At 38.6% G+C, this 18,258-nt stretch overlaps 1 protein-coding gene across 3 annotated transcripts in view; it reads right to left on the bottom strand.

The window, feature by feature from the left end:
• The window catches only part of ghrb (growth hormone receptor b), a 30,086-nt gene extending 17,686 nt beyond the window's left edge, over positions 1-12,400 (bottom strand). Inside the window, exons 1-2 of one of the 3 annotated variants that reach the window (XM_041810681.1) lie at positions 12,096-12,400; positions 2,322-2,531 (exon numbers count right to left, since the gene is read on the bottom strand). In XM_041810681.1, the coding sequence (XP_041666615.1) occupies positions 2,322-2,424 (103 nt within the window). In that variant the 5' untranslated portion in view covers positions 2,425-2,531; positions 12,096-12,400. The remainder of the gene's footprint in view (positions 1-2,321; positions 2,532-12,095) is intronic. The other 2 variants (XM_041810680.1, XM_041810682.1) reach the window with 2 other exon arrangements.
• Between the last annotated feature and the right edge of the window lie 5,858 nt (positions 12,401-18,258).

Genomic DNA, 18,258 nt, shown 5'->3' with positions numbered 1-18,258 from the left:
AGCATGGCTCGTTCACTCCCCTCCCTCTCTCTCTCGTACCGAATCCTCACTTTAAGCACCGTGATTTGCTTGTTTATCATGAGGATATCAACCACAGAAATATAGTAGATAAAGGGATATGTTTGTTGGCTCAGTCACATACCGGACGCTGGATTAAGGCACGGTGCGGACTGCCTAGTGTGAATGCGTCCTAAAAGTTGCTCTCCAGGGCGCGCAGATGGCCTAATGCACGAACTCGTGATCGTAAATCATCGCTACATCAACATTGCGTCCCATCCTGCAGTGAGAGCAAAGGGTCACGAGAGGTCAGTGGGTCACAGAGCTACAATGGCACCATTGACGAGGAAAAGTTAACTTTTGGGGATATTTAGCCAAAGAATTTCACATAAAATCACTGATCCTTTAAGCAAACATTAACCTTTTAACTTCCTAATATACTCACTCAATGGAGGAAGCAATAATATCATGGACTTATACTGGAAAGGATGATAAATGAACCCCAAAAGTTAAAATAGTCTGCTGTTGACATGCTACTCCGGCGTGAACTCGCAGTTCTCCCGTGATCTCTTCCTGATGATCAGGCTGCGTGCTGCGGTGCTGCGCTCTAGACTCGCTTCCAGTGGGCGAGGTCGCTCGCCTTTCGGTCGGAGCAAACCTGAGCCACTTCCGCTGTATATGGAAATTCGGGGTGATAGATGTCAATGACTTTGTTTCTTATCTGTTCTTGAACTTTAGATGGCAGCATGATGTGTTTCTTTTTGAGAACCTTACGTCTATTTTTGAAGGAATTTCTTGATTCAACAGGTCTGGCAGTAATCAGGCATGGTTGTGGCTAGGAAAACTGAACTCAGCTTTCCAAAAAAAGGGGTTTATCACAGTTAATTCCTGATTTAACAAGGAGGAGGCAATAACCTTTTTACATAGGGCCAGGTAAGTTTTTCTCTTAATAGGTGAAATTATCATTAAAAAACTGCTTTTGGGATTAACTCAAGTTATTGTCGTCTAATATTAAAATTGGTTTGATGATCTGAAACAAGTGTGAAAATATGAAAATAATTGTTTTGGGGTTTTGATTTTTTTTTCCTGTTAAACTTTGTAGAAAGAAATCATCTTTATGCATTATATATGCTCCAGTAAACTTTTTTTATTCAATATGCACACCTTTTTTTCTACTATTACCTAGGCATTTTTGCTTTATCAGGATTTGATAGAGTAGGTAATGTTGACAAAAAAAATTGGAAAAACGTGTTTGCTTAGACTCAAGTTTTTGCAGTGTGGCTAAACTGTCTTAAGCTCTGATTCTAGCTGTTTACCCATGTCTGAATTTAAATATTTCCTTTAGGTAATTTTATAATCTCCAGTGTCTTTTTTATGCTCTAATGCCTTGATTAAGTGCAGCCATTTACCACAACACTACTCAAATTTTGTTGAGTGAGCGAGTAATCCAAGACTGAATCAAAAATCTAAAGGCTGTTATAAGCTGGCAAACTTGTTTTTAAGTTGCATTGAAAAAAAATCTTATTGATCTGAATTTGGCTGCTGGTTATTTGCACACACAGGCAGTTCACTCAAAGTGAAACGCATGCCTGTAAACAGCAGTCTTGCTCAATGCCAAATAGAAACATAAATCTAAAGCAGAATGAAAATGAAGAGCTGCAGAGCAGGAGTAGAGGGGAACACGTCCTCCTTCCACGTCTCTGTTAAATTACCCACAGCATTACGTAACAGCACAAAAGCACAGGATGTCCTTACGTGGATTTAATAGTGGGTTGAAACCTTGTTTACATCTGTGGACAAAATATATCTCGTGTATGCAAATACACAGCCTTTCCACTACCTCTGAGGGGCTGTTTAGTTGAAAGCGGGGCCTCTACACTCTAAACAGCTTCCCATTGTTCAGCTGTGGAGTACTCTCTGCTCTCCAGAATTCCTGGGAAGCCACTTCACTAGAAATCCACTGGTTGTTCCATGCAGCGCTCTGAGGAGAACTTTGGCTGCTGTGCAAAACACTTGATATTCATTTGAACGCCAAAGAAGCTCGGGAACAACTATAAATGTCTTCTGGCCTCCAAATGTTTTGTGGCCAATTAGGAGCAGATTTATCTTCAAACGTTTCTCTCCAAACCTAGCATTGAGCAATTATCGATTGCAAGCAATCGTTGAAAACTTGGAGTTTCAAAATTAGCAGAAAACATGTCACGCAGAGATGTCAAAGATATATGACACAATGTGTAAACAAAAGTTTGAAAAATACATTTTTTCAATGTAATGCAATTAAATTCACAGCAATGGTTGTAAAATATCTAACTTTCCAAACATACCTTCCTGCGAGGATGAGTTCAGGGCTGAAGAGGAGGAGATGTGAAGGAAAAACAGGAGCGCAGGGAGAGCGGCAGCCATGGTGTTGAGCTGTCGAGGAAACATGTGGCAAATGTCAGTTTCTCTCTGCGGTCCACCCAGGCTGAACTCCACTCCACATAAAGACCCAGCCCACCACCACCATCCATCAACCAGGGACACTCCTTAACTGTCTTAAAATTATGAGAGATTTGGGTCAACTATAAAAAAATATTTAGAGTCCTGGAAAAATAAAGACACTCTTCAAATATCTTAATGTTCCAATGTACACATCAGACCTTATCAGGCTCTTCCATAAAACATCCAGCTGCTCTGACCTCACTGAGCAAATATGTCACCAAATACTTGGAACCCTTTGAACTCCTGAGGACAAAAACCCAGAATGCCTCTTTGCCCTCTAAACCTATAATTTGAACGTTTGCAAAACTAATGCAGGATTCAACCACATATAAAGACACAACAGATTATAATCCATGTTTATAGAGCAACTTTCAAAATCTGAGTCCAAGTCCAAATCCAAAAAAGTTAGGTCGTTGTGTAAAATGTAAATAAAAACAGAATGCAATGATTTGCAAAACTCATAAACCCATATTTGGGTTACAGGAGAACAATATATCAGATGTTGAAACTGAGACATTTTACCATTTCATGAAAAATACTAGCTTATTTTGAATTTGATGGCAGCAACACATCTCAAAAAAGTAAGGACAGGAAACTTAACAAGTCTGTAAACATCTGGGAAGCGAGGACACCAATTGCTCGTGTTTTAGGAGAGGAATGTTGTTCCACTCGTCTGATGTAGAACTCTAGCTGTGAAATTGCAGTGAACGGATTTGAGAAAATTACAAAAAGCTATTACAAATGATATCTAATGGTGCCTTCAAATGGGGTTGTGCTTATGTCCACAAGAAGAGACCACATTAAACCTCCCTCTTATAGTATCCAAAACATTATGTACAATTTTCTAAAAGCTTCAAGTTCACAAGTTGTGACATGTATTTTTTCTTGTGTTATACTGTATTTGCAGTTCTTTTATCATCTGTTTCATTGACATCTGTTTTCTTCTTGTGCTGGCAACTATAAATCTTGCTAGGGTTGATGGCATAAGCATTGTCACTTCCTGGCATGCATGTATGTAGCCTTAGGGCTCTCTTCAATGAGAGCCTTTAGTTGGGCACACAAGTATCCTTTGTTAAGTTCAGAATTATCATTTCTATACACAAAGCCAGGAGGAGAAAATGCAATCTTCAAGCATCCATGTTGATGCTGCCGAATGGCAAGCAGTTTGCACTTTAATGCAAAGCTTTTTCTGTACTTCACACATGACTTCATGATTTCACGGCTTCTATTTGAAGGCTGAATATATCTTACAACTGGTTTGTAAAAGTGCATGACTAGTGCACAACTAATGCAATCTCTGTTTAGAAACTGGTTTAGCATGTTCGCCAGTATATTCATCACTTTTCTGATAGCGTGTAAAAATGTTGTTTGAAGGGAGGAATTAAAGAGGTCACTGATTCACCTGGTCTGAGCTTTAAACATTTGAATGAGTGGAACTTTTTCTCACAATCTGCTCAGTTTTCAAACTTTCACTGCATCCTTTAAGCACTTCCAGCTTCATTTATTACTGATCCTAAAACTAACATTTTAGCCGCTCTGTTGTTTGCACTACAATTATGTCTTTAAGCAGCTGCACCTAAACAAATATAAGACAGTAACTTTACTCAGAGCTTCCACCGAAAGAGTTCTTTTAGCCTCAGGCAACACTTTCAATTCAAACTTAAGCTTTTATTCCATTCACAATTTCTATTTCACACTTAAACCAACAATTAAACACTGTTACACTGACACTTTTGAAGTCAAATGCTATGTTTTTTTTTAACTAGCTATGAAACAAGCTGAATGAAGCAAATTAGACAATGAAGGTTTTCAAAGAGTGATAAATTTGAGTGTTAAACAAAGCAGAATGACATTTTTTTAATGTTAAAAAAAGCACTACTGACACGTTCCGAACAAAATTGACTAAGATATAAAAAGGACCTCTTCGTCCAAAGGGGTTAGCCAAAATTAGCAAAACTTAAAAGTTCATTCAGGCTGCTATTTCAAAGCAACATTTATGCCTCTGTGATGTTTCTCCTGCCCTATGAACATCCCAAAGGCACTGGAAAAAAGTGATACAAGCAGTAAACTTTTCAGTTTCATTAACTTTATTTATCAAAAAGTTGCATTGAACAATGGGGGATTAATTTAACTGTTTAAACTTCTCTCTTCTGGTAGGCATTACAGCACTGCAGGCAAAAACAACCCAACAGTAGCTGCATTTCCATTACCCTTAGAAATGCGCAAAATCTAAATAGCGCCATAAAAACCTGGTAATGGAAACACCTGAATTTTGGAAAACCTCTCAAATATTGCTAAAAAGTTTTTACGCTCTCATGAGGAGGTTTTTCAGACATTTTAATATAGAAATATATCGCAAAAGTGCAATGGAAACACTTTTTACGCATTTACAAGTCACAGGACATAATGTATGGTGTCACATGACCAGTTCACTCCGAAACAACATGGTGTGGTATGTGGACTTTTCTTAACATCATACTTACACCCTTATACGTGGCTTTTGCCATACATACAGACTTAGGCTTTGAACTATCATCTGTGCCTTTGTCTTTTGTTCAAAATTATCAAGGCAACCGCTGTAGATGTAATCATAACCGTACCAACACGAAACAGGTTTTGAACATCCAGCTTCCTTGCAGTAGAGTCTCATGGGATGAGATTTTACGAGAATTGCAAGGCTCATGCCCAAAACTCCCTTCAATGGAAACGTATTCAAAGCACAATTGTACCTAGTCGAAATTTAAGAAATATTGCTTTTATTTTGCAAAAAATGTAATGGAAACCCACAATTTCTCCCCCTAGACTGTCACAGTGAATGCAGAAATGTCACAGAGTTACTTAAATGGCCACTGAAGAGTTAAACTGATGACCCATCAACAGTCACTGAGTCACTCTGATGACCACTCAACAGTCACAGAGTTAGAGTGTTACAAGTGCCTTAGCCCTGCTCAATGTTACATGTCCGTCATGGTCTCCTGCTGCTGTATTGTATGTTATCTGAGATACAGTAAATCAGTTAAGGCTCCCTGTGGTTTAAGCCTCATCTCATATGCACATTTGCAGTGATTAATCAATTATCTGTAACTTAAATCACTGCGGTTAAAATGCCTCCCCTCATATGCATATTTGCACCAATTACTCTATCTACTGTACCGTTAATTACTAATCTTATCTACCCACCATAATAAACATTTCCATATTAACTGCCACGCTACCTGGATGTAGTAAATCTAGAGATGCACATATGCATCAGTTTTACATCAGTATTTGCAAATATCTTATAAGATTTCAAAGTCAAATGTGAGAGAGTGTAAATAATTAGGCTGAATTGTCATTCTAAACATCAGTATCTTCCCTAATTTTCACAATCAGTGCAATTCTATTCAAAGTGGGAGTCATTTAATTTATGAAATGTTGCTTAGGATTTAAAAGAGACTGTTAAGAGACAAAAATGATATTAAAAATGCTTTAACTCTATTTCATTTACACACTGTCTCCTGTTATGTGTTTTCTTCCAAGTATTTCAAAACAACCAATTAATTTAATCATCTAAATTGAACCTAAATGATGACTTACAGTGCACTGTGTAGACTGGACAGCAGGGAGCACCAGCAGGTGCAGATCAGGACCTGTGCATGTTTTATTCATCATTTCTTCTCGGGATTTGCTCTGTTTAGTCTTCCTGGAGAGGCATGTTTGAAAACGGTAAACAGTTTAGCTGCAAACGTGACATCAATCTGCAGCTAGCAGGGCAGAGTTCCTGACAGTACAAGTGAAATGTATCCATCGTTCAGGGCTTCATTTTGATCTGATTTGCTTTTCCTCATATGGGGATTCAAACAGGATCTAGCATAAAAAATTACCTTATCAAGCATAACAGTTGGGCTATTTTGATGTTATTCTTCAGGAGGTTTACTCCAAACATCTTTGAAGAAGAGCCTCACAAAATTGTTCTCATCTACCCAGAGGCGCCTCAATCACAGATTTAAAAAAGGCTCGTTTGATGCATGAAACTCATGGCTAGTTACTGGTTTTATGATTTCCTCATGGCCAGAAATTTAAGTCACTGATGGAATTTGTAAAAAGAAGAGTGTACAGCAGGTATCAAATGTCCTTGTCCTTAATTTCTGAACAATTGGTTGTTGAGGCAGGTACCACAGATTTCACAGAAAAACAACAGAAAAAAATCTTTGTAGCTTTGCAAAAATGAGCTAGAAATTTAATTTTTAAGTAAATTTGTTAAAAAAAAATAAGTGATTGCATGAAGATTCATCCCCTTTAAAGTGACTGACCTAATTCAAGAGATGTCCAGAAAATTGGTGGTAGAAGTCTCACAGGAAGTGAAATGGGGATCATCTAAGTTCAGTGAATGTGCCACAAGTGATTGTAGTATAAAGACCCCTGTATCTGGAAGGTCCAGTCACTGGTTAATAAGTATTCATGGCTACCATTATATCATGAAGACAAAAAAACACTCCAAGCAACTCAGAGAAAATATTATGGAAAAGTATAGGTCAGGGGATACAAAAAATAAAAATCAAGGCACTGAATATCCCCAGGAGTTAAATCCATCCTCGGGAAATGGAAGGAATATGGCACAAATCAGGACATCCTTGCAAACTGAGTGACCATGCAAGGAGGAGACTAGTGAGAGAGGCCACCAAGACACAAATGACTACTCTGAAGGAGTTACAAGCTTCAGCAGCTGAGATGGGAGAGACTTAATTACTGTTGCCCAGTCTTCACCAGTCAAAGCTTTATAGGAAACACACCATCCCCACTGGTGGCAGCATCATGCTGTGGAGATGCTTTCCTGCAGCCGGCCCTGGAAGGCTCGTAAAGGTTGAGGGTAAAATGAACACATTAAACTAGAGGAAAATCCTGGGGGATGATCTTATTAGTTCTGCAACAGGACTTTGGCTTGAGAGAAGATTTGTTTTCCAGCAAGACAATGACCTGAAGCGTGCAGGGAAAGCTACACAGAAATGGTTTAAAGACGATACGGTGAATGTTCTGGAGTGGCTGAGTCAAAGCTCAAACCTCACTGCAATAGAGAATCTGTGGCTGGACTTGAAAAGGCAGCTTCTGACTGATCCCCTTGCAACCTGAGCTTGAGCAGTTTTGCAAAGAAGAATAGAGAAAAAATGCAGAGGCTCCAAGATGCAAGCCTGACTGAGACCTATCCACGCAGACTCAGTGCTGTGATTGCAGCCAATGGTGCATCTGATTTGAAGGGGGTAAATCTTTATGCTATCAAGACAGGGCAGCAAAACCTGCATAAGATCAGCTGATGAGACATGTCATAGCAACATCACATGTCGAATGAAGACTGCAGGAACTTACCAGACGATTTATGTAAAGGGTTCAGCTCAGTTAATAAGCATGTGCCCATATACCTAGTCTGAAGTTCTCAATGCACTGGTTGTGGGATTGATTCCTTACTGAATAAATGCAAAAAGTCCAAAATATTATCTTTAAAGAAAGAACATTCAAGGTAACTATACTCATCCGTCAGCAAGAAAACACTGAAAAAAATTAATGAACATGGTCATCAGGCCAAATTTTCAAACACTGGTTTGTTTTGCCTGAAAATTCACATTTAATTGCCAAAATACCAGAATTTTAGACTTAAATAAGATAAGAGTAAAAGTCAAACAACATCAATACTAGACAACAGAAGTCCTTGATCCTAGTATCAGTTAATTTCTCCTTAAAATTTTGGAAAAACACACAATGGCCTTGGGGGCCAATAAGACATGTAAATATTAATTCATATTTGATGCTATTCTTTTCAGAACTGATTTACCTCAAACTTTAGAACTCATCATTCAGTATATGACACTTCATTCACAACAAAAGTCCCATCTTTGAGAATCAGGTTATAATTTAGAAGATCAGTTATAAATTAGGATTTTAATCTGATAAGACTATGATTTTCTTCTTTTTTTGATTCATTCTTGTAAATTTACATTGTTCTCCAGGCATTTGAGTTTCATCATGAAATTGGAAATTTGTTTTTCCTTTTTGTCACATTAACACTTTGTCAGGTGTATCTAAATTTTCTAAATGCAGTCCTAACATATGAACCTATCAGTACAAACTGAAGACAGTGATTTACTACTAAAACACTGGCTGATAGATCATGATAGGATCCCTCTATTTAACTTAAAAAAATGTCTTGACTAGTTAGGCATGTTTCAGACTTCATGTTAGGTATCTCAACACTTATAACAAGCTGAAAATAATAACTTTTACATAACCTTTACTGCTCATACTTGGCTACTTGGAGGCTCAATTCTTAAAAGTCAGAGTAATAAAGTTTACTTTACAAACATAAGCTGTGCTGTAGTCAAAGATGTATTACTTTATATCCTTTTGATTTAATTTTTGGTCTAAACAGAGCTAAACAGAAACAAGTTCTGAGGGGATTCTCATGCTGATAAGACAGAATAATAGTCTAAACTGGCTGCAGATGGCACCAAGTCTGTTTGGATGAGCAGATTTGAGCTCTGAAACATTTTCAAGGTCACAAAACAGTTAACTTTTTCACTGCATTTGTCCCTATTTCTTGATAAATACCTGCAGAAATATCTCAAATGTCACAGAAAAAGAGGAATAAGGGAGATGTTGTTGTGAGAACAATAATCCCATGGGCTGGTCTTGGCTTGTTTTCTGTTTTAGCCAGGGACTGTGATGATGCAGGTTCTAAAAACTACAGTAATGGAGCATTCCCATTATATATGCATATAAGGTGAAAAACTGCTGTAATTAGCCCATGACTAGTTTAAATCACAGTAAACCCTTCAAGGCGTGTCCTAGGTGTGAGGTTACAATGCAGTAAGTATCTGCTTACGCCGTCATGATTCCGTAATGTGTTATTTGTCTGTGTAACGTGAATCGTGATGTTTTGTAAAACTTTAAAGGAACATTTTATTTTCAGCCGTGAGGACAAATGTGTCCCACACTGTGCAAACAGGAAGAATAGGTAGCTTAGCTCTGCAGCCAGGGGAATTCCCTCTCAGGAAAAAAAAAACCTTTTAAGCTCTTACATGACATGTTTAGCTTTTTCAGTTTCCATGTATGAAATCTGTCACTGAGTTGTAGAGTTTTTAGTTGTTTTGAGTTTAGTGTTAAAAGAAGAAAAATGTCAATTTCTGTCAGAGTAACAGCATCTTGGCAACTCCCTGTGTCATCCAAGAATTTTCTTTAATTTAATTTTTTACACTTTAACTGTTAATCTAGTGTAGATTTCTTCAACTTAGATATCAATAAGACAATTTAAATAAAAATATCAATTAATTATCAGGTGAGTCATAAATATGCCCTGTTTTTGTACAGTTTTGTACAGGTACATCTCAAAAAATAAGAATATCATAAAAAATTTCAGTACATTTTTTTTAACTCAATTCAGAAAGTGAAACCCACATGTTATACACACTCATTACGCATAGAGTGAAATATTTCAAGGCTTTTGGCTATTTCTTGAAATTTTGATGATTATGGCTTACAGATAAGGGAAACCCAAAATTCAGTGTCTCAGAAAATTAGAGTATTACATGAGATCAATAAAAAACAAAAAATTACAGTATGTTCATGTCTATGCACTCAATACTTGGTTGGGCCTCCTTTTGCATGAATTACTGCATCAATGCAGCGTGGCCTGGAGGCGATCAGCCTGTGGCACTGCTCAGGTGTAATGGAAGCCCAGGTTGCTTTGATAGCAGCCTTCAGGTCATCTGCATTGTTGGGTCTGGTGTCTCTCATCTTCCTCTTGACATAACCCCATAGATTCTCTATGGGGTTCAGGTCAGGCCAGTTTGCTGGCTAATCAACACCATGGTTATTGAACCAGCTTTTAGTACCTTTGGGGCAGGTGTGGGCAGGTGCCAAGTCCTGCTGGAAAATGAAATCAGCATCTCCATAAAGCTTGTCAGCAGAAGGAAGCATGAGGTGCTCTAAAATGTCCTGGTAGATGGCTGCATTGACTGTGGACTTCAGAAAACACAGTGGACCAACACCGGGAGATGCCATGGCAGCCCAAATCATCACTGACTGTGGAAACTTCACACTGGACTTCAAGTAATGTGGATTCTGTGCCTCTCCACTCTCCCTCCAGACTCTGGGACCTTGATTTCCAGTTCTTTTTCTCCACAACCCAGGTAAGACGCCTCTGACGTTGTCTCTGGTTCAGGAGTGGCTTGACACTAGAAATGCCACATTTGTAGCCCATGTCTAGGATTCGTCTGTGCGTAGTGGCTCTTGATGTGCTGACTCCAGCCTCAGTCCACTCCTTGTGAAGCTCCCCCAAATTCTTTCATGGAATTTGCTTGACAATCCTCTCAAGGCTGCAGTTCTCCCTTATGCTGGTGCACCTGTTCCTACCACACTTTTTCCTTCCACTCAGCTTTCTATGAATATGCTTGGATACAGCACTCTGTGAACAACTAGCTTCTTAAGCGTTGACTTTTTGAGGCTTACCCTCCTTGTGGAGGGTGTCAATGACTGTCTTCTGGACATCTGTCAAGTCTGCAGTCTTCCCCATGATTGTGTAGCCTACTGACCCAGACTGAGAGATCATTTAAAGGCTCAGGAGACCTTTGCAGGTGTTTTCAGTTAATTAGCTGGTTAGGGTGTGACACCATAACTTTCCAGTATTGAACTTTTTCACAGTATTCTTATGTTCTGAGAATTTTGGGTTTTGATTTTCAGTAAGCCATAATGTGTAATGAGTCTATATACAGGTACATCTCAAAAAATAAGAGTATCATGAAAAAGTTCAATATTTTTTGTCACTCACTTCAGAAAGTGAAACCCACATACTGACTCATTGTCAATAATTAACACATGATCATGGAAAAATCTGCCTTGTTTTCTACAGATAATGAGATAAATAGGTACACATTTTGAGAAAGCGGTTATTACAAGGTTCAACTAAATCTATACAGAATGGGTTTTTCTACTTAAGGGTTCCTTACATCGCTGACCTTTTCTGTTCCTGACACACATTTGCAACCCTCTGAAAACAGTGACCCACTTTTGGGTCCTGAACCACCAGTTTAGAACCACTGGTCGAAGTAATTAGGAGGAACCCTTGAAATCCTCAGAATCAAGAGGCTGGAGCTTGAGGTTTATTTTATAAAAATACCACACACAGGGTTTAGGTTAGTTCAACGAGCAAATCCGTTAATTTACTATTATGTAGTTCTACATATCTATATCTCTTTAAAAAGACAGTAGGCTTATTTCTTTTTAAATTGAACAAGTAGAGTAACTAAAGTTCCTCAAACCTGAACTTCCCAGTCATCAGGCACCGACCTGTACTGGTTACAAAACATATTACATACAAAACATATTTTGTATTTACACCTTGACAACCTACTTTTATAATGAAGCCTATGATAGAAAATTGTAGTTATTTTAATTTAGTTTATGCCAGTTTCACAGCATTAGCTCTTTGGTCAGCTCTCCACAGTTTAGGTACATGCCTGTTTGTCTCCGTTGTGATCTCTGAGATTGAGCAACATTTCATGGAAAAGTGTTATCTATAAAGCTCAAAGCTTCCTAACGCCTACGTAAACTGTTTTAAGGTTAAAAAAGAGGTAAAGAATTGAGTTTACCGTGCTGGGTGGGTCACTATCAGATCCTGTTCTCCATGCAGCTGTGTAAACACTTAGGAACACAGGACGGACGTGGAGCAGCTCACCGCACCGTGTCCTGGACTTGGCAGCAGTCTGCTCCCGTCCCTCTGCGAGGTTAAAACGATTAGAAAAGCGACAGTTGAGTCTCACGTCAGCTTAAAACACAGTCTACAGTTCCCATCAAAGAGACCACGAGGAAACACCGAAAACCAAGCGGAAACGGGTTAAACCGACACTGCTGAGTGCTGGTTACGCTGTCGAAGAAAGTCTACCTCTCTGACTGGCTGCTGTCTGGTTGTGTTGAAGCAGCACAGCTGTTTGAGAGGAAGAGGAGAGGGCGCCATCTGTCGGTGAACACTGGGCTACATGGGAGCAGCAGAAGTTAAGTGACTGTGCAATTAGGTCAGGAAAGGCCCATTTCTAGGCGAACTAAATATGCAAGATGGTCTTACATGTCTTTGTTTATAACTCAGGATGGTTGTTGGATGAGCTGCTAAAATATGGAGGTTGCATTCTGGAGGACAAAAGCAGCAGGATTGGGATTCAAACCTACACTGAGCATCCCAGCTGGGTCTACCATTCTGAAGATTTTTAGCCGTTTCAGCCATTGTTGTCCTGACATAAGGTCTAATTCAGCCAGTCCAGAAAATTCACCTTGTTGTCTTTACACATTTCTGTCACTTTCCCTGTGTGCTTCGTGTCATTGTCTTGTTGGAAAATAAATTTTCTCCCAAGCCGTAGCTCTCTTGCACTCTGATGAATAAGATTGTCCTCCAGGATTTTCCTTTAATTTGACGCATACATTTTACTTATTTTCTTTACGAGCCTTTCAGGGCTGCAGAGAAGCATCCCTGCAGCATGATGCTGCCACCACCATGCTTCACAGTGGGAATGGTGTGTTTGGGGTGATGTGCAGTGTTAGGGTCTTGTCTGATGACCAAAAAGCACCATTTTGGTCTCATCAGACCAAGGAAATTTCTTCCACTTGACCATGAAGTCTTACACATGCCTTTTGGTGGATCCTAGTCAAGATTTAACGTTTCCTAACCAGTGGCTTTCTCTTTGCTTCTCTCCCTTAAAGCTTTCACTGGAAGGGATCAGTTGTTGCATGCAAAGCCTCTACCATTTCAGCTGCTGAGGCTTGTAACTCCTTCAGAGTAGTCATAGGCGCCTTGGTGGCCTCTCTCATTAGTCTCCATCTTGCACGGCCTCTCAGTTCAAGAGGACGGCTTGATCTAGGAAGATTTACACAGGAGCCACATTCCTCTCATTTCTTGATGACGGATTTAATGGACTCTGGAGGAGTAAGTTATTATGGTTTGAGGTTCTGTTTACAAAACCATAGAGTAGAGAAGAGTTAGTAGAGTTCAGTACACAGTAGAGTTCATTATAGTCTATAGAGTATGATGAGCTCTATGACGGTAGGTAGATAAAGTTTATCTAGAACTGAACATAGTTTTGAAGGGTTTTTTTTCTTTGCTGTCAAGCTCTGAGTTTGTTTATCTGTCATTAAGCTGCTCCTTAAACTTTCAGAGCGGTGTTTCCTGCCGGCAGAGTCACATTTAAGGTCATGTTCAGTACATGTGAGACTCAACTACTCACATGTCAGGGACTTGTTTTTGTCTGTGTGTGAGTCAGTGGGTACCGCCCACACACTCTGCATACTTTACATAGCACACACATTCACAGAACACACAGAAAGACACAGACACAGTCTGAGTGTTTGACACAGGCCTCTAAATCATTCATGTGGGTAAATAGTGAAAGAAAAAAATTATTTACAGCTAATCTTTTAGGCCAGTCTTGGCCTGGAAGTCACAAGTCGTACATCACTTTTTAGTAAATATGTCATGGCAAACAAAGATGCAAACTCTGCCACGTATAGGGCAGAGCAAGAGGTGTTTAACATTCAGAGTTCAGCTCAAACTTAGGAGGCTCCAGTGGTGTGCTTCCCCTGAAATATTTTCTTTATTAAGCAGTTATATGCAGTAATTTCAAGCAACTTGAATGCAAATTTAGATTTTGAAATGCTTTGCTTTTTTCATTTTTTTGGTTTGAATATTTGCGATTCTAAAATGTTTCAGTTCATTAAACAAACGCTAATATTAGACAAAGTTAACCCAAGTTAATACAACTGATGATTTCATTTATTAAGGAAACAAATCCATCCAAACTTACCTGGGCCTATGTGAAAAAGTGATTGCCCCATAAACCTAATTTCTGGATGTGCCATCCTTGCTGGCAACAGCTGCAAGCAAGCATTTGTGATAACTAGCAATGAGTCTTCCTTATCACTGTGAAGGAATTTTGTCCCGCTCTTCTTAGCAGAATTGTTTAAATTCAGGCACGAGGTCATGAACTGATGGCCAGACGTTCTTCTTCAGGGTTTTCTTGTAGAAAGCAGAATCCATGGGTCCATCTAGTGGTCCAGGCCCTGAAGCAGCAAAGCAGCCCCAGACCATCACACTACCACCACCATGTTTGACTGTAGCCATGATGTTCTGCCGATGAAATGCTGTGTTAACTTCCAAAAGGTTCAACTTCAGTCTCGTCAGTTCACAGCATATTTTCCCAAAAGTCTTGGTGATCATCAAGATGATTTTGGTAAATGTAAGACGAGTCTTTGTAATCTTTTTGGTCAGCAGAGCTCTCCCCTGGATGCCATTTTTGCCCAGTCTTTTTCTTTGTGTTGAATCCTGATCACTGACCTTAACTGAGTCGTGTGAGGCCTGCAGGTCTTTAGATATTGTTCTGTGTTCTTTTGTGACCTCCTGGATGAGATGATGCACTCTTTAAACCATTTTGGTAGGTAGGCAAGGTTCACCACCGTTACAAGTTTTGTCCAAGTTTGTGGGTAATAGCTCTCACCATGGTTTTAAAAAGGAACATCAAAAGCAAAATGGGTGCTTCAAGATGTACATTATTTTTTCTAAATGCTGAAAAGTTTAATAATAACCATATTTTTATAGTAAAGTCAATGTATTGGCAGTTAGAAGTTAAAGAAAAAGTAATTTTTTTCCAGTTTGGCTTTATGTTATCAACTGGGTCTGTTGGTTTCATGCATTATAACTCTCAGCAGAAACATACTTTGCAATCAAAACAAGAAACTGCTAAATTTATGGGTGCTTCAGACTTTGATTTTTAATGTTGTGGTATTAAAACTGATATCAATAGACTTTTGACTTTAACTAGTGTTGTGTAAATGTTAAATTCTGGTATTGTGGCAACCCTTCTGTAGTAGTTGACTGTTTGAAGAAACAATTTATAATGTGCAAGAAAAAAAAATGAATCATGTTAAAGTCAGGAATAGGGTTCAGATAATATAATGTACAGTTATAAGGATGCAAAAGAACTCATTAGAATGTTACAGCAAGCTCTTAGAAAATTTTTAAGTATAGGCATTTCGATGGAAATAACAGTAGCATTAACACAGATATCAGGAGCTATAAACACACTGGGTCTTGTGTCGTCAGGTTACAACTTGAGAAACTGGGCTGATGGCCAACATTCCCTGTGGCAGCTGAGTTGATCAGCCTGCTGCTGGAGGAGAAAGGAGCTGTCTTATCTGTGGTTTACCAGCATGTTAAAGAGCTACAGTTCAGAATCTTGGTGGTTTGTTGTAAACCACTAGATGGCACTCTCAACTAATCATGTATGTAGAACCATAACGACTCTCCAGGGGCTCCTCAGTTCCTTGTCCAGTTCTCTGAAACAGCAAATATCCTTTTGTTTTTGTTATTGTTATTGTCAGAATGTAATATTCATCAGCCAGTATTTCTGGCTACTATTACACCATGAAGACAAAAGAACACTCTAAGCAACTCAGAGAAAAGGTTATTGAAAAGTGTAAGTCAGGGGAAAAGATCTCTAAGCACTCAACTGGAGTTCAGTTCAATCTATCATCAAGAAATGGAAGGCATATGGCACATGTGTAAATCTGCCTAGATCAGGCCATCCTCACAAACGGAGTAACTGTACAGGAAGGAGACTAACTGAGGCCACCAAGACACCTATGACTACTCTGAAGGAGTTACAAGCTTCAGCAGCGGAGATGGTAAAGACTCTACAACAACTGTTGCCCATGTTCTTCACCAGTCAAAGCTTAATGGGAGAGTGGCAAAGAGAAAGCCACTGTTGAAGAGACTTGTATTAAATCTCAACTTGAGTTGCCTGAATGGATACAGTGCTAACTGGCATGCATTAAAGGCCACCATATCAACAGATGAGATTGGCTTTACACTAATAAACAAAGAGCACAGCTTTACGAACATTCGACATCACCTGCAATAATGAGAGTTGAAGCTCCTTTGAGAGATCTGAATCATTCATCTTAGTTTGGTGAAGTTTTTCTTTCTGTCTCTTAATTTGGAACCATTTTGCTTTTTTAAAAAAATGGAAACATAAACCAAAATTAATAAATCAGGAAACCCTCTCTCAATTGCATGATGGCTTCCATCATTCAAAAAAGGAAACAGCTCTAAACAACAGCTTATCCTGAAAAGACAGATCCCGACAAGATTTATTTGCAGTATAGTAAGGTATAGTACCATTTCCTTTAAAAGCACGTTTCTGACAACATTTGGAAGAAAAGCTGTTAAAGAGGCACCTCCAGCCTTTTAGCTCATCACTTACTGGCTCCCATTCATTTTTATGCCAGAGGCTTCACGGCACAGGGATACCAAACCACACACATTAAGAGAGCTACAGAAATGATGTATGGGCTGTTGTTTGCATTAGAGGCAGACTAGTTACAACCCCTATTCCAAAAAAGTTGGGGCACACTACAAAATGAAAATAAAAACAGAACGAAATGATTTGCAACCCCATAAAACCCATATTTTCTTCACAATAGAGTAAAAACAGCACATCAGATGTTGAAACAGACATTTAATCATTCCATGAAAACTATATCATTTTGAATTTGATGGCAGCAACACATCTCAAAAAAGTAGGGACGGGGCCATGTTTACCATTGTGTTGAATCCTCTCTTCTTTTAGCAGCACTGGCAAGTGAGGAGACCAGCTGCTGGAATTCTGTTGTGCCATTCTTGTCTGATATAGGATTCAAGCTGATAGACAGTCCTGGGTCTATTTTGCTGAATATTTTCATTTCATGATGTGTTCCTCTCCTCTTTAGTCCAGAGGACACACTGTCTGTGGTTTCCCAAAAAGAATTTAAAATTTTGACTAATGTGACCACAGAACAGTTTTCCATTTTGCTTGAATCCATTTTAAATGAGCACTGACCCAGAGAGGATGTGTTGTTAATGCAGAGTATGGATGCTGTACTAAAGTGCAGTCACTTGGTTTCCAGATGCCCAAAACAGAGTCTCTGTCTTTGATGATGCATTGTCCAAACAACCTTGCAGTCTGCTTACACGAGGGGTTATAAAAGTTCTTGGGATGTGCTGCAAAAATAATTTAACCTGATGTCATTATTGCCACTGAAGTTTTATTTCAGGTCATTTTTTGCTTTTAATATTTCAATTGCTCTTAATGTTTTATGCGTTGTTTTAAGTGTTGTAATGTATCAATACATTAATGCTTTGATGATGTATTGTCTAAATTTTTATTGATTATTCTATTCATGTTTTTGTGATTTTTATTTTAATTTTTGATTATTTTATGATGTATTATTATTATTATTAATTCTTTTTAATTATTTCAATTATTAATTTATTAATTCAGTTTTTTTATTAATTACAGGTTACATCCAGTTTTTCTATTGTACTTATATTTGAGCTCTTCATGTCTGCCCTTTTGCACCTTGGTACCATTGTGGGTTGTCCCTCATTGAGTCATCAAAGGTTTTAAATAAATAAACTGTTATGATGATCATGATGGCCAAAATGAAATGTTTTTAACTGAGATGTCAAGGATTATTTTAAATGTCTTTCTACAGCATGAACAAAGCATTGTTGGTCAAATGTTTTTCTACAGCTATTCTGCATTTGCAGAGCGACATATCCAAACAGTTAAAAACCTGGACCAAAGGGGATTTTTTTGCCCTTTGTCCGAATCATGCAGACTCAGCTTCTGACAGCAGGACAGCCATTTGTTACACAATCAATCCTGTTGCAATCCAATGAGAATGTTCTATACCTCCAAACAAAAACACTGAACCCTCTTTTCATGACTCATT

This window comes from Cheilinus undulatus, linkage group 17 (genome assembly GCF_018320785.1).
Source record: "Cheilinus undulatus linkage group 17, ASM1832078v1, whole genome shotgun sequence".
NCBI classification, from domain to species: Eukaryota; Metazoa; Chordata; class Actinopteri; order Labriformes; family Labridae; genus Cheilinus; species Cheilinus undulatus.
The sequence above is the reverse complement of the archived record's forward strand: the minus strand, read 5'-3'. Positions and strand labels throughout refer to the sequence as shown.